At 44.5% G+C, this 16,767-nt stretch overlaps 1 protein-coding gene across 3 annotated transcripts in view; it reads left to right on the top strand.

Annotated features, from left to right (window-relative positions):
* Nucleotides 1-16,767, top strand: part of XPNPEP3 (X-prolyl aminopeptidase 3) — a 349,111-nt gene that overhangs the window by 32,567 nt on the left and 299,777 nt on the right. For 2 of the 3 annotated variants that reach the window (XM_073592755.1, XM_073592757.1), the window contains exon 2: nucleotides 9,981-10,097. The exons of the other annotated variant lie outside the window; for it this stretch is intronic. In XM_073592755.1, coding sequence (XP_073448856.1) covers nucleotides 9,981-10,097 — 117 coding nt within the window. The remainder of the gene's footprint in view (nucleotides 1-9,980; nucleotides 10,098-16,767) is intronic. 3 annotated transcript variants of the gene reach the window in all.

The following is a 16,767-nucleotide window of genomic DNA, read 5'->3' as shown; positions in this document are numbered from 1 at the left end:
GTTAAAGCGACGCAGTGCCAAATTGTAAAAAGTGCTCTGGTCAGGAAGGGGGTAAATCCTTCCGGGGCTGAAGTGGTTAACATGAGTTTGAATGTGATTGCTTAATTCTGAACATACCTACATCCCCAGTTATGAGAGGGTGTGCACACTTATGAAACCACATTTTTTTTGTTTTTTTAGTTTTACTCGGTTTGTTTTTTCAATTGAGTTGTACAGTTTGTAGGTCACATTAAAGCTGGAAAAAGTTCTGAAACTATTTATCTCATATGTTTTTTACATCACAGAAACCTGACATTTTAACAGGGGTGTATAGACTTTTTATATCCACTGTGTGTTTGTAGGTCACATTAAAGCTGAAAAATGTTCTGAAATTATTTATATTTGTCTCATAATTATTTTACATCACAGAAACCTGATTTTTTAACAGGGGTGTGTAGACTTTTTATATCCACTGTGTGTGCGTGTGTATATATATATATATATATATATATATATATATATATATATATATATATATATATATATATATATATATATATATATATATATATATATATATATATATATATATATATATATATATATATATATATACATACACAGTATCTCATAAAGGTGAGTACACCCCCTCACATTTTTGTAAATATTTTATTATATCTTTTCATGTGACAACACTGAAGAAATTACAGTTTGCTACAATGTAAAGTAGTGAGTGAGTGTACAGCCATTATTTTCCAGCACTACCTTAACCCTCTTGGGCATGGAGTTCACCAGAGCTTCACAGGTTGCCACTAGAGTCCTCTTCCACTTCTCCATGACGACATCACGGAGCTGGTGGATGTTAGTGAGCTTGCTCTCCTCCACCTTCCATTTGAGGATGCCCCGAAGATGCTCAATAGGGTTTAGGTCTGGAGACATGCTTGGCCAGTCCATCACCTTTACCCTCAGCTTCTTTAGCAAGGCAGTGGTCGTCTAAGAGGTGTTTGGAGTTGTTATTGTGTTGGAATACTGCCCTGTAGCCCAGTCTACGAAGGGAGGGGATCATACTCTGCTTTAGTATGTGACAGTACCTGTTGGCATTCATGGTTCCCTTCATGAATTGTAGCTCCCCAGTGCCAGCAGCAATCATGCAGCCCCAGACCATGACACTCCCACCACCATGCTTAACATCCCATGTTGCAGAGGTTGAAGCGGCAAGTCTTGGAAAGGGATTGGATGTGGGGCCGAAAGGAGAGTCCAGGATAACACCTAGCACCCTGACATGTGGGGATGGGTGGATGGTTGTGCCATTGCTCTTGACAGAGAAGTCAGGGGAAGAGGCACGTGGGGGAGGAAATATTGAGCTTGGTTTTGGACAAGTTGAGTTTGAAGAAGTGGTGTGACATCCAGACAGATATGTCTGTTAGAAAGTTAGTGACGCATGAGGAGACTGATGGAGTGAGTTGAGGGATGGAGAGATGGATTTGGGTGTCGTCAGTGTAAGAAATGATATTGAAAGCCTTGTGAGGTAGATGGTGCATCTGTCTCCCGCCACCTCTGCACCCAGGGAAGAGGTGTAGATTGAAAATAAGAGAGGTCCAAGAACAGAACGTTGAGGGACCCCGACCGAGAATGGAAGGAGAGGAAGAAGTAGAATTGTAATTAGCCATTTTCCTTCCTCTGTGTCATGTGACTCGTAAGTGTTACAAGGTCTCAGGTGTGAATGGGGAGAAGGTGTGTGAAATTTGGTGTTATCGCTCTCACTCTCTCTCACTCTCTTACTGGTCACTGGAAGTTCAACATGGCACCTCATGGCAAAGAACTCTCTAAGGATCTGAAAAAAGAATTGTTGCTCTACATAAACATGGCCTAGGCTATAAGAAGATTGCCAAGACCCTGAAACTGAGCTGCAGCATGGTGGCCAAGACCATACAGCGGTTTAACAGGACAGGTTCCACTCAGAACAGGCCTCGCCATGGTCGACCAAAGAAGTTGAGTGCATGTGCTCAGCGTCATATTCAGAGGTTGTCTTTGGGAAACAAACGTATGATTGCTGCCAACATTGTTGCAAAGGTTGAAGAGGTGGGGGGTCAGCCTGTCAGTGCTCAGACCATATGCCGCACACTGCATCAAATTTGGTCTGCATGGCTGTCGTCCCAGAAGAAAGCCTCTTCTAAGGATGATGAACAAGAAAGCCCGTAAACAGTTTGAAGACAAGCAGTCTAAGGACATGGATTACTGGAGCCATGTCCTGTGGTCTGATGAGACCAAGATAAACGTATTTGGATCAGATGGTGTCAAGCGTGTGTGGCTGCAACCAGGTGAGGAGTACTTAGACAAGTGTGTCTTGCCTACAGTCAAGCATGGTAGTGGGAGTGTCATGGTGTGGGGCTGCATGAGTGCTGGGGAGCTACAGTTCATTGAAGGAAACATGAATAGCAACATATACTGTGACATACTGAAGCAGAGCATGATCCTCTCCCTTCGGAGACTGGGCCGCAGGGCAGTATTCCAACATAACGACCCCAAACACCTCCAAGACGACCACTGTCTTGCTAAAGAAGCTGAAGGTAAAGGTGGTGGACTGACCAAGCATGTCTCCAGACCTAAACCCTATTGAGCATGTGTGGGGCATCCTCAAACGGAAGGTGGAGGAGTGCAAGGTCTCTAACATCCACCAGCTCCGTGATGTCATCATGGAGGAGTGGAAGGGGACTCCAGTGGCAACCTGTGAAGCTCTGGTGAACTCCATGCCCAAGAGGGTTAAGGTAGTGCTGGAAAATAATGGTGGCCAAACAAAATATTTACACTTTGGGCCCAATTTGCAAATTTTCACTTAGGGGTGTACTCACTTTTGTTGCCAGCAGTTTAGACATTAAAAGAGAAGTATGGGAAAACACTTTTCCCATAACCATACTTACCTAGGTAGATGGTGCATCTGTCCCCCGCCACCTCTGCACTGAGAATCGAGGCACCGAACATTGCTGATGGCTCGGTTCTCTCAGCTCCCCGAGCAGAGCTGCTGCCTATCAGTCAGCAACTCTCCTGCTCATGCATTTGTATTCAGCCCCCTTTTACTCTGATACTCCTAACTAAAATTTTGTCGAAACAATTGCCTTCAGAAGTCACCTATTTAGTAAATAGAGTCCACCTGTGTGTTATTTAATCCCAGTGTAAATACAGCTGTTCTGTGATGCTCACGGGAGGTTTATTAGAGCACTTTAGTGAACAAACAGCATCATGAAGGCCAAGGAACACACCAGACAGGTCAGGGATACTGTTGTGGAGAAGTTTAAAGCAGGGTTAGGTCATAAAAAATATCCTAGAAAAGAGAAGGGTTTCCCCAGGGTGGGGTTTTTAGGCAGCAAAGTGAGGCAATTGAGTCAATGGAGTATGAAAAAGGTTACGTATTTATTTTTACAAAATTGGTATAGTATAAAATTTAAAAGAAAATGAGCTCCAGTAGGAAACACTTTCAAACTTAATGAGCTAAACATACACTGGCAGACAAAATTCCATAGCAACATTGAACAAAAAATGTTGACAATATGAAAGGTGAAACTGACGCATTTCAACCCATATACCAAGGGTCTTCTTCAGAGGGTCAGTCTGCTAAGAAATATATACAGAACATAGGTACACATGTAACGATTTTTACATACACAAGATACAAATTAATATACGGTGCATATATATACTATAATTACCCAACAATGTATGTCCAGCAAGGAAAAAGACCTCCTGCATGGAGATCCCTTTAAAAACTACTTCTTCTCCTTCCCCAATGGTCCCAAAACACCTCCACCGCCACAGCAGCCAAACACGGGGCAGTAGTCCAACAATGTGACTTACGTTTATTGATGTCTCAGGTATAATACTGTATGTGATGCCCCAGCAGCATCGCTGTTGAGGCTCAATGACCACCATGTTCTCTCAACAATTATGCAAGTTTGGGAGAACATACCCATGCATGTCATATACCAGTATATTATTATATTATTTCTGTTTGCCTTTATGTTTCAAATTAAATGACTTTTCCTCTTTTTCCCTTCGGGAGCCTGGCGCCTCGGTCGCTGCCGCCTCCGGATCGGGGGTTTTCCCTCCGATGTGCCTTCCCGGCAAGGGGGAAAGGAGCCAGTAACCATCTAGCGGCTCCTCCCCTTTTTTCCCCATCAGGCACCTGTGCTGGCTCTGGCTGCCGCATTGGGGATCTTTCCTCCTTGCCGGCGGCGTTCCAGAACACTCTTGGACGTTTCCACACACTGCGCATGCGCGGGGCCCCGCGCGTGTGACGTGAGAACGTCACGCAGTTGCGATGAGAGTGACGTCATTTCGGGGCTGTTGGCTCTTCCTGAAGGCCTGGGAAGCCACACGAGGCTGTCTGAATGGCGGCCATGCCCCCAGCGATGGCCTGATTGGCCGTTTGGACACACACTTGTGTCGGATCCATGATGGTGAGTACACGCCCTCAGGAGGCAGTACATATATGGGTGGCAATGACTAAGGACCCTCAGCTTTTTTCTTTTCGGTGGGTCAGAAGTACATGCAGCTCCCGCACTGTAAGTATACACCTCAGCAGTATGATCCTGCACCATTCCTGCCCAATACATCTATGGTCTAAAATCAATTATCTACTTTTTAATTACTTATAATGATATCTCTCATATGCATTTATTCCAGACTAGTCGACTCTTATTGGGCACTGATCCATTGAGCCTGACACAGCTTGCAGCCAATCCCAGGTTATGTTACAAGCTACAGTCTGATCATTAGGGCAGCATGGTGTAGTCTCATACGTGCCTTAAACAGCTTTTAAGGTAATTTTTGGGTTCTTTCATGCTTTGAACTCATTCTGGGCACCTCCCTTCACTCTATGGTTCACTTGTGCCAATTTTTCTCACTTATGTTGTCATTTACTGCACTCGGCTCACGCACATCGCACTTGTCTATTTTCATTTTATTGCACTGCGCATGCTCACACCCCCCCCCACCTTGCTTTTTTCTTCTCACTATTCCTCCTTTTCTTCATCACACGTTACTCACCATTACTTTCACGTACTGATATTGATTGAGCTGGTGCTTCTTACCTGGACCCCCTTTGTAACCATCTTACTTAATCAGTTTTACCACTTTACCTATGTTTATATTATAATTTTCTTTATATTATAATGCTCATACATACACTTTTGGAATAATTTGAGGCCTCCAGCTGCATACATTGTATGCATGGAAATCTATGCCTCCTAGTTGGTTAATTGATTATTCATTAATCAATAACCCTCTAACTCCTTTTACATACCATGGGAGCATTACTCATTATTTCTGGATTCTTACCACAGGTGTGGCCTGTTCCCCGACCGATCGTGTGACTTGGCGGGGGGGTAATTTTTAGTGTGACTTTTCGTAAGTCACATCATTGTACTACTGCCCTGTGTTTGGCTGCTGTGGCGGTGGAGGCGTTTTGGGACTCGTTGGGGAAGGAGAAGAAGTAGTTTTTAAAGGGATCTCCATGCAGGAGGCCTTTTTCCTTGCTGGACATACATTGTTGGGTAATTATAGTATATATATGCACCGTATATTAATTTGTATCTTGTGTATGTAAATCGTTACATGTGTACCTATGTTCTATATATATTTCTTAGCAGACTGACCCTCTGAAGAAACCCTTGGTATATGGGTTGAAACGCGTCAGTTCACCTTTCATATTGTCAACATTTTTTGTTAAATGTTGCTATGGAATTTTGTCTGCCAATGTATGTTTAGTTCATTAAGTTTGAAAGTGCTTCCTACTGGAGCTCATTTTCTTTTAAATTTTATACTATACCAATTTTGTAAAAATAAATACGTAACCTTTTTCATACTCCTTTGACTCAATTTCCTTACTTTGCTGCCTAAAAACCCCACCCTGGGGAAACACTTCTCTTTTCTATTCAATTTTAGGGGTGAGCAGCACCTTTTCTCCTCTCCTTGTGTCCTCTCTTTGCTATAAAAAATATCCTAAGCTTTAAACATCTCACTGAGCACTGTTCGATCCATCATCCGAAAATGGAAAGAGTATGGCACAACTGCAAACCTACCAAGACATGGCCATCCCCTTAAACTCACAGGTCAGGCAAGGAGAGCATTCATCAGAGAAGCTGCAAAGAAGCCCCTGGTAACTCTGGAGGAGCTGCAGAGATTCACAGCTAAAGTGGCAGAATCTGTCCATAGGACAACTATTAGTTGTGCACTCCACAAATCTGGCCTTTATAGAAGAGTGGCAAGAAGAAAAGCATTGTTGAAAGAAAGCCATCAGAAGTCCAGTTTCCGTGAAGCCATGTGGGGGATACAGCAAACCTGTGGAAGAAGATGCTCAGGTCAGATGAGACCAAAACTGAACTTTTTGGCCTAAAAACAAAATGCTACGTGAGCAGGAAAACTAACACTGCACATCACCCTGAACACACCATGAAACGTGGTGGTGGCAGCATCATATTGTGGGGATGCTTTTCTTTAGCTGGGACAGGGATGCTGGTCAGAGTTGATGGAAAGATGGATGGAGCCAAATACAGGGCAATCTTAGAAGAAACCCTGTTCAAGTCTGCTAAAGACTTGAGACTGAGGCAGAGGTACACCTTCCAGCAGGACAACGACCCTAAACATACAGCCAGAGGAATGCAATGGTTTGGATAAAGGCATATTCATGTGTTAGCATGGCCTAGTCAAAGTCCAGACCTAAATCGAATTGAGAATCTGTGGCAGGACTTGAAAATTGCTTTTAACAGACACTCTCCATCCAATCTGACAGAGCTTGAGCTATTTTGCAAAGAAGAATGGGCACAAATGTCACTCTCTAGATGTGCAAAGCTGGTAGATACATACCCAAAAAGACATGCAGCTGTAATTGCAGCAAAAGATGGTTCCACAAAGTATAGACATAGTGGAGCTGAATACAAATGCATGCCACACTTTTCACATATTTATTTGTTAAAATTTTTGAAAACCGTTTATCATTTTACTTACACTTCACAATTATGTGCCACTTTGTGTTGGTCTATCACATAAAGTCCCAATAGAATATATTTACGTTTTTGGTTGTAACATGACAAAATGTGGAAAATTTCAAGGGGTATGAATATTTTTTTCAAGGCGCTGTATATACAGTATAGACATTAAATGAAGATCAATAATGGAACTAAAGGATAGATGACAAATGTGTTATTCTTTGTATTTTACCTTTATTGTAGATTTAGCCTTATTCATGCTCCCAAAGAAGCCGAACAAACTATATCTTTCATGATGATGAAGTGGATGTAAACCTGAAATTTTTTTTTTTTTTAATTTAGACGTCTACCTGGTACAGTTGAGGATGTCAAGTCATCTGTGCCCAGTCTTGCCACGAAGAGTTAATCCTGTTCTGACCAATCCTCTTGTCATTTTTTAGTAAGATAAAAAAAACTGCACACAGATAAGTTTGTGTCACCACATCCCCCACTGCTGTGACTGACATCTGATTTCTTTATCTCATGCACGGCATGAGAGAGAGAAAGTGTTACGATTCCAGCTTCACATCCCTCCTCCTTTCTTCTCCAGCTCTCCCAGTATTGGATGCTCCACACCTCAGCATGAATGGGCATGCTGAAGTCACGGTTACAAGGGTACATAGTAGGGGAGGATGAAAAACGACACAAGTCCATCAAGTCCAACCTATGTGTGTGATTATATGTCAGTGTTACATTGTATATCCCTGTATGTTGTGGTCGTTCAGGTGCTTTATCTAATAGTTTTTTGAAACAATCGATGCTCCCAGCTGAGACCACCACCTGTGGAAGGGAATTCCACATCCTTGCCATTCTTACAGTAAAGAACCCTCTACGTAGTTTAAGGTTAAACCTCTTTTCTTCTAATTTTAATGAGTGGCCACGAGTCTTGTTAAACTCCCTTCCGCAAAAATTTTTTATCCCTATTGTGGGGTCACCAGTATGGTGTTTGTAAATTTAAATCATATCCCCTCTCAAGCGTCTCTTCTCCAGACAGAATAGGTTCAGTGCTCGCAACCTTTCCTCATAACTAATATCCTCCAGACCCTTTATTAGCTTTGTTGCCCTTCTTTGTACTCGCTCCATTTCCAGTACATCCTTCCTGAGGACTGGTGCCCAGAACTGGACAGCATACTCTAAGTGCGGCCGGACCAGAGTCTTGTAGAGCGGGAGAATTATCGTTTTATCTCTGGAGTTGATCTTCTTTTTAATGCATGCCAAAATTCTGTTTGCTTTATTAGCAGCAGCTTGGTATTGCATGGCATTGCTAAGCCTATCATTCTAGGACCCACAGGACCTTTTCCATCCTAGATATCCCCAGAGGTTCTCCCCCAGTGTATAGATTGCATTCATATTTTTACCACCCAAATGCATTCTTTTACATTTTTCTACATTAAACCTCATTTACCATGTGGTTGCCCACCCCATTATTTTGTTCAGATCTTTTTGCAAGGTTTCCAGAAGTTATTAAGAAGTTATTGCTTAGTATGGTCCGCAAATACAGAGATTGAACTGTTTACCCCATCCTCCAGGTCATTTATGAACAAATTAACCATGATTGGTCCCAGCACAGGACCCTGGGGGACCCCACTACCCACCCCTGACCATTTCGAGTACTCCCCATTTATCATCACCCTCTGAACTCGCCCTTGTAGCCAGTTCTCAATCCATGTACTCAACCTATAGTCCATGCCAATGGACCTTATTTTGTACAGTAAACGTTTATGGGGAACTGTGTCAAATGCTTTTGCAAAATCCAGATACACCACGTCTGCGGGCCTTCCTTTATCTAGATGGCAACTCACCTCCTCATAGAAGGTTAATAGATTGGTTTGGCAAGAAAGTAATTTGGTGCCTTTTCTGAGTTTTGGCTGGATGTTATTCATCATGGGGCATGATCAGTGTGACTGAAGAGAAGGAGAGAGTAGAGGTGGGTGGGGAGTCTTGTGACATTACGACTCCACCCACCAAGCTTCAGCAAAGAGACCCGCCCACTGATTCCAGAGTTTAGTGAGGCTTCTACTGCTGAAGGGGGTGACATTTGCAAGGTAGGGATACAAGCAGGAGGCTTGCATGTGTGTATATACATTAATACTGTGCCATTAGCTTATACTGGGTAAGTGGTGGTTTTACATCCAGTTTAACATAGGGTTATCATCTATAACTTTCTCACATAAATTCTGTTAATGCAGACAAAGGCGAACTGTGGACAATTCTGAATGGTGAAGCAATTAAGCAAAATGTACATTTATCAGCTAAATATCTTTTTAGCATTTTATTTTGTATCAAATAAAATCAGTTATATTATCAAAACTGTGTTGGGTACCTTTTAAAAGTCTGCATTTGGTTCTTGTTTCGAATTACTGTACACTCGGTAAGTGGTAACGCTACTATGTTATCCCACCTCCCTCTATGCCAGTAGAGGTGATTTATAAAATGATCATTTATTACACAAAGGATCCATATAGGTACACTGGAAAGCAAATGTGTAGCATCTGCTGTCAAGCTGTTACTCCAAGTGAAGTATTTAATACTGGCTCTAATACAGATCTGTGATGTCACTGTTTTCTAAGTCGATTCAAGTTATATCCTGTATTGAGCCCTGATAAAGGGGGAGTGGTGTTGCTCCCAAATTGAGTTATATGTTTAATTTTTTTTATTGTTTTTGTTACCAAGAAATAAAATGATCTTGGACTCTGTTATCAGATTTTGGTCTGGTGCTTCTTTTTGTCTTTCTATGGTTTAATCTTGAAAGTAGTTCACTTTAAGATGACCAGAATAAATATCCTCTTTGCAATGTGTACTGTGTGTGTGTGTGTGTGTGTGTGAGTTTTCCTTGATGCTTTATAGGGTTTTATTTGCCTTTATCAAAGAGGATGTTGAAATGTTTTTTTTTTTATTATTCTGTTTTTTACTTGATGGTCATAGCTATTTTTTCTAGCTGTAAATAAAAAACTTACATTATCATTTCTTTCTTTACAGCTGGTGCTTTTTGCTTGACACGATGGTTATCTACAAGTTCTCATCCACTTTTCAGCTTTCCAAAAAGAAATTTGGGACAGCCCAGTCCTTTTACCCATCCACACCTCTTGAAAATCGGTACTCTCTCCATTCATTTAAGATGATTACCATCAGGCATTTTGTTTCTTTGTTTTGTATTTAACTACAAAAGAGCTGCAGCATGTATTGTGGTTCATAAAGGTAGAAAAGTCCAAATAAAGTATGATTAAAAGTGACATAATTTTGGCCATTCAGTGTCTGTGTAAAGCCATTCCCCTAACGCACTGATAGTGATCTTTGTGGTCCCTGTCAACTTTGCCATGTTGTTGGGAACAGTGCAACCAGACTAGTGAAACTGTTGTGAAGTGGAAATCAGATTAAAATAGATTCAGGGGTAGGAAAGGTGATCAACAGAATGAGAAAAAAAGATTGTGTGTGTGTACAGTGACAAAAGTGGGTAATTTAAAGTATATGTATGTGTGTGTGTGTGTATATAGATATATATACACACACACACACACTTTAAATTACCCACTTTTGTCACCGTACACACACACACAATCTTTTTTTTCTCATTCTGTTGATCACCTTTCCTACCCATATATACCCTACACACACATATATATATATATATACACATACACACACTATATATATTATACACACACTATATATATATATATATATCGGCCGATATTTGGTGTTTTTTACTTAATGGGCATAGGCCGATTGTGCTGATAAAAAAAGCTGATATAGCTTCAGCGTGACTCACAAAAGACTTCTGTAATAGTCAATAGTAAGTCAATACAAGTTGCCTGAAAACTGTGAAGACTTCTCCCTCCTCTGGGCAGCCTGCCAAATCTGATAAAAAGAACCTGAAGGATACAATGTTTACACTTATGAATGGACTAAACTCTGTGTGTAGAAGCTCTCAGTTTAACCATTTAGCCCTCATGCACACAGGCTGTTAAAAAAACGTTATGAAAACGCCAGTATCTTTGCAGTGAATTTTTTTAACTTTTTTCAGCTTTTTTCAGCGTTTTTGCAATAGCGTTTTTTAGCGTTTTTGAGCGTTTTTCCGCGTTAGCGTTTTGAGCGTTTTTGAACGTTTTTGAACGTTTTTAAGCGTTTTTGAGCGTTTTTCAGTGTTAGAACGTTTTTACAGCTGAAAAACGTCTTTCAGAACGCACTGGTCCTGGGTTTTTTTTACAGCTTAAAAACGCTTATGCCACTTGCAGCTCAAAAACGCCTAGGTGGGCATGAAGCCATAGACTAACATAGACAGGCCTTTTTAAGCTGCAAAAAAAGCTCAAAAAAGCAGCTGTAACAACGTCCATGTGCATGAGGACTTAAAGACTAAATCTTTTCTGACATTTGTTGCTTACAAGTAAAAATCCTGTATTTTCTGCTAGAAAATCACTTAGAACCCCCAAACATTATATATATATTTTTTAGCAGAGACCCTAGGGAATAAAATAGCGGTTGTTGCAATATTTTATGTCACATGGTATTTGCGCAGCGGTCTTTCAAATGCAATTTTTTTTTTAAAAAATACACTAATAAATTAAAAAAAACTAAGCAGTAAAGTTAGCCCTTTTTTTTTCATCCAGAAGTTTTGATTACCTGTTTTTGTGTATTTAATATTTAAGAGAGGTGTTTTTTTTTTTTGTTTTTTTATCTAAATTCTACATACAAGTGAACTGATTGGAGGTTTGTTTTGTTTAATGTTTAAATGTAAAAAATTTTCTGTATCACTGAAGGTTGCTTTCACACTGGAGCGGGCATGCGTTGATGGTAAAACGCTGCTAGTTTTAGCGGCTCTTTACCATCATTTTAGCAGCGCTATTCGGCTTCTAGCGGGGCGCTTATAACCCAGCTAGCAGCCGAGGAAGGGGTTAAATGCGCCCCTGAAGCGCCGCTCCTGAAACCCTTTGCAGGCGCTTCGGCAGCGGTGCGCATTCATTTCAATGGGCAGCAGTGGTGGAGGAGCGGTATACACCGCTCCAAAGATGCTGCTTGCAGGACTTTTTTTTAACATCCTGCCAGCGCATCGCCTCAGTGTGAAAGCACTCGGGCTCTCACACTGAGACTGCAGGGGAGCTGTTTGACAGGCACTTTACAGGCGCTATTTTTAGCCCAAAAGCGCCAGAAAAACGCCCCATTGTGAAAGGGGTCTAACTGTTAGATTTTATGAGATGAAGGTAAAAAAAAAGAAGAAAAAAAAAAAATCGGCCTAATATATATCGGCCCAAAAAAAAATCGGCATCACATATCGGCCATCGGCCACCGCGATTTCTAAATATCGGCATCGGCCAGAGAAAAACCCATATCGGTCGACCTCTAATATATATATGTGTGTGTGTGTGTGTGTGTGTATATATATATATATATATATGTATGTATGTGTGTGTGTATATATGTGTATGTATGTAGAACATAGCAAAAAAACAAGCACCAAACCGCCCAGGGGGCAGTCCTACTGGCAATAACCCCCCCACTCTCTCCCAGCAGCTCAGTTTTTTTTCTGCCTAGTCTAGGAGAAGAACCTGGCTCCCTGTGGGGACCAGTGGTTCTTTGAAAATGTTTGCTTTTTTCTTCCTGTGATCTGCAATCAACAGCCGGGCTGGGTGAAAGGCTGGATAATATAGATCCTGGTAGTCTCCCCAGCCTGGCCATCGCGCGCGCGCAGATGTTAGCTCCGCGCTGGGTCTGCCTCGACAGGCCCCATTCTGGTCCGGGGCGGCCAGCGAGCTCTATGCTCCGGGGTACACATATGACCGGGTTACTGCTGTCCAAGTCACAGTGTTGCCATGGCCGACAGCGACTCCGTACTATACGGGAGAGGAAAAAGCGCTAGTGGGGGCACTTAACATGGTGGTGCGAGATACCTTAAAGATAGAGGATATGGCTGGGGCATCTGCAGATGTGTCGGTCCCTTTTGGGTCCCACAAGCCGGTCCGCACCGCTAAGGTGTTTCCCTACCTGACTTATTTTACTAAGTTTATTTACAGAGATTGGGAACGCCTGCAGCGTGCCTTTTCAGTCCCGAGGCGATTGGCGGTGTGTTACCCCTTTGAGGAGAGTTTCCTGAAAGAATGGACATCTCCTCCGGTCTTTGACCCCCCCCCTGGTATCTAGGTTAAATAAGGTGACCACTATTCTGGTGGCAGGGTCCCCCTCTTTCAAGGACCCTGCCGACAGAAGGGCTGAGGCGGTTGCCCGGTCTATGTTTACAGTGGTGGGGTCGGCGCTTCCGCCGGTGTTAGCCACGGCTCTGGTGTCACAAACACTTACTGAATAGGCTAAGTTGTTGTACAGCGAGTTGGGGAAGGAGCAGGTTTCCCCAGTCTGTGTGGAACTGGAGACCAGTTGGTGCACGGCCTTAAGAATATTTGTGATGCGGCCCTGGATACGGCCCCCTTGCTTTCTAGAGGCTCGGTATCAGCAGTAATGCTGCATCGGCTGATTTGGCTCAATTGTTGGGTCTGCGGACCAGACATCCAAGAAAGCGTTGGCGGAGTTGCCCTTCCAAGGTGGGAGGCTGTTTGGTGCCTCTCTGGATGACATTATTAAAGATATTACTGGGAGAAAGAGTACTTTGCTCCCACAGTCCAGAAAGGGGAAGGAGCCATGCCGTAGGCAGGGGCCCTCTTTTTCCGCTCCAGAAGCATTTTTTTTCGTCCGCCCGTTTCGGCGGGTAAGCATTCCCAGTCCAACAAGGTGCCAGCTGAGGGACAAAAGTGTCCCTGGTATTGCAAGTTTAACAAGCCTGCAAACAGATTAGCTACCACATGAAGGTTCACCCCGCTCGACTCTCGGGTGGGGGGTTGCCTTTGGGAGTTTGCAGACCGGTGGACTTCTCTTCTTTCCGACCAGTGGGTCTGCAAACTGGTTTTGTCAGGCTACAAGATAGTTTTTCTTGTCCGCTAAACAGGTATTTTCCCTCTAACCTTCATCTCCTTCCGTCTCGTTGGGAGGCCCTATTTGGGGCAGTACAGGACTTGCTACTGCGTGGGGTGATAGTGCCTGTACCGGCATTGAAAAAGTTTTAGGGATTCTACTCCAGTCTGTTTGTAATCCCAAAGAAGGAAGGGGTCCGTCCAGTCCTGGATCTCAAGGCCCTCAATTGTTTTGTGAAGGTTTGGATTTTCAGGATGAAATCGGTTCGTTCCGTGGTCGCTGCACTTCATCCGGGAGATTTCCTGGCGTCCTTGGACATCAAGGACGCATACTTGCATGTCCGCGTATGCGTCAGGCACCAGAGGTTCCTGCGATTTATGGTCAGGTCTTCACCAAGGTGCTGGCTCCGATTCTGGCGTTGCTGAGACAACGAGGGATCGCGATCGTGGGTTACCTGGACGATCTCCTCCTGAGAGCAGTTTCTCCCTCAGAACTGAGGGAGGATGTGGCGATCACCATGCAGACTCTTCAGGAGTTTGGCTGGGTGTTGAATCTCCAGAAGTCTGTGTTGCTGCCGACCCTGGAGTACTTGGGTTTAATTCTGGACTCCTCAAAGACGAGAGTCTTTCTTCCTTCAAGCAAGCTGCAGACGCTCCACTCCGCGGTGCGGTTACTGATGTCCCGTAGGTGGTCGTCGCTGCGTTTTTGCATGCGAGTTCTGGGCCTCATGGTAGCCACTTTTGAGGCGGTACCGTATGCTCAGTTCCACACTCGGGTCTTGCAGAAAGAGATCCTGTCCAAATGGGACAAATCTCCAACATCCATGGATTGTCAAATCTGGGTGAGCTGTCTAGCCAGGGCTTCGCTTCTCTGGTGGCTGAGGTCCCCGGCCCTTTGGTCCGGAAAATCGTTCCTTCCTCTCCATTGGACGGTGATCACGTCAAAAGCCAGCTTGACTGGCTGGGGGGGGGATTTTGGGCATCCAGTCCACCCAAGGTCGCTGGACGCAGGAGGAATCCCGCCTGTCTGCGGGCTATCAGGTGGTGCCTCTCCACGTGGTTGCAGAGGCTGCAGGGTCGTCCGGCCAGGGTCCAGTTGGACAACGCCACGGCGGTGGCTTATATCAATCATCAGGGAGGGACAAGGAGCTTAGCAGCGGCGCTGGAGGTCTCCCACATCCTGCAGTGGGCAGAGCGGCGCGTGCTGGCTCTTTCAGCTGTGTACATTCCGGGCTCATTTGCCTACGGTGGGGCATGCCGGATGTGGATCTCCTGGCCTCTTGGCTCAATCGGAAGGTGCAGATGTTTGTGGCCAGGTCAAGGGACCCCTGGGCAGACGCGTCCAGACGCATTGGTGGCCCCATGGGGGCGTTATCGACTCGTTTATGCCTTTCCGCCTCTCAGGCTCCTAACTCGTCTGCTGGGCAGAGTGGAGGCCGAGGGAATTCCAGTGATTCTGATTTCCCCAGACTGGCCTTGACGTCCTTGGTACGCCGACATAGTACGAATGGTGGCGGATGTTCCTTGGCGGCTGCCGGTGCAGGAGGACCTTCTGTCTCAAGGTCCGATACCTCACCCTGCTTTACTGTCTCTGGCTTTAATGGCATGGCTGTTGAAAGCCGGGTGCTGAGGGACCGAGGGCTGTCGGCTTCGGGAATTTCCACAATGCTGAGGGCGTGAAAGTCGTCTTCCTGGAAGATTTATCATTGCACCTGGAAGGCCTACATCTTCCTGTGTGAGGAGGTGGAGTGGCATCCGCGTTCATATTCGGTTTCCAGGATCCTGCTGTTTCTGCAGTGGGGAGTGGATCAGAAGCTTGCATTAAGCACCATTAAGGGGCAGATATCAGCTCTGGCTATCTTTTTTCAGCGGCCCCTGGCAGCTCACTCATTGGTGCATACATTTGTTCAGGGGGTTTGGGATGTGGCCCCTCCGGTACGCCCACCACTGCCTCCATGGGATCTGAATCTGGTGCTCTTGGTGCTTCAGAAATTGGCTTTCGAGAACATTAGGGAGATCCCTCTACTGACGCTCTCTCAGAAAGTAATCTTTCTAGTGGCTACGTCTGCAAGGCGGGTCTCTGAGTTGGCGGCCTTGTTATGCAAGTCTCTCTATTTAATTCTCCACAAGGATAAGGCGGTGCTGCATCCACAGTCCTCTTTTCTTCCAAAGGTAGTTTCTGCCTTTCATCTAAATGAAGACATTGTGCTTCCATCCTTATGTCCTCGGCCGTCGCATCCCAAGGAGGTCGCCTTACATTCTCTGGATGTGGTCCGGGCTCTGCGGGTGTATCTGTCTGCTACGGCTCCTTTCCGGAGGTCGGAATCTCTGTTTGTCTCGGTGGTTGGTCCGAAGAAGGGCCTGGCGGTCTCGTCGGCCACCATTTCTCGGTGGATCAGACAGATTGTTGTTCAGGCTTATGCCATAAGGGGGCGGGCGCCTCTCTTTACCGTCACGGCACATTCTACCAGGGCAATTGGTGCTTCCTGGGCCTTCCGACATCAAGTGTCCATTTCCCAGGTGTGTAAGGCGCCTACCTGGTCGTCCGTACACACTTTCATCAAATTTTTCAAGGTCGATGTGGGCGCATCTTCGGATGCATGCTTCGGCCGCAAGGTTTTGCAGGCGGCCGTCTGAGGTTGTGGCTCCTCTGGGGAGTTCTTTTTGTTGTGGGTGGAGTTTTTTTCTGTGTTCCCACCCCTCGTTTTTGGCACTGTTTGGGGATGTCCCTAAGGTCAAGATTATAGTGCTGTGTCCGTCAATGAAGGAAAGAGAGAGTTTTTTTATACTTACCGTAAAATCCCTTTCTCTGAAGTTCCCCCTGGGCGGTGCTGTGCTTGTTTGTTTTTTTTTTTCTATGTTCTGCCTAG

Source organism: Aquarana catesbeiana, linkage group LG07 (assembly GCF_042186555.1).
Source record: "Aquarana catesbeiana isolate 2022-GZ linkage group LG07, ASM4218655v1, whole genome shotgun sequence".
In the NCBI taxonomy this organism is placed as follows: Eukaryota; Metazoa; Chordata; class Amphibia; order Anura; family Ranidae; genus Aquarana; species Aquarana catesbeiana.
Note: the sequence above shows the minus strand (reverse complement) of the source record. Positions and strands in the feature narration are given on the sequence as shown.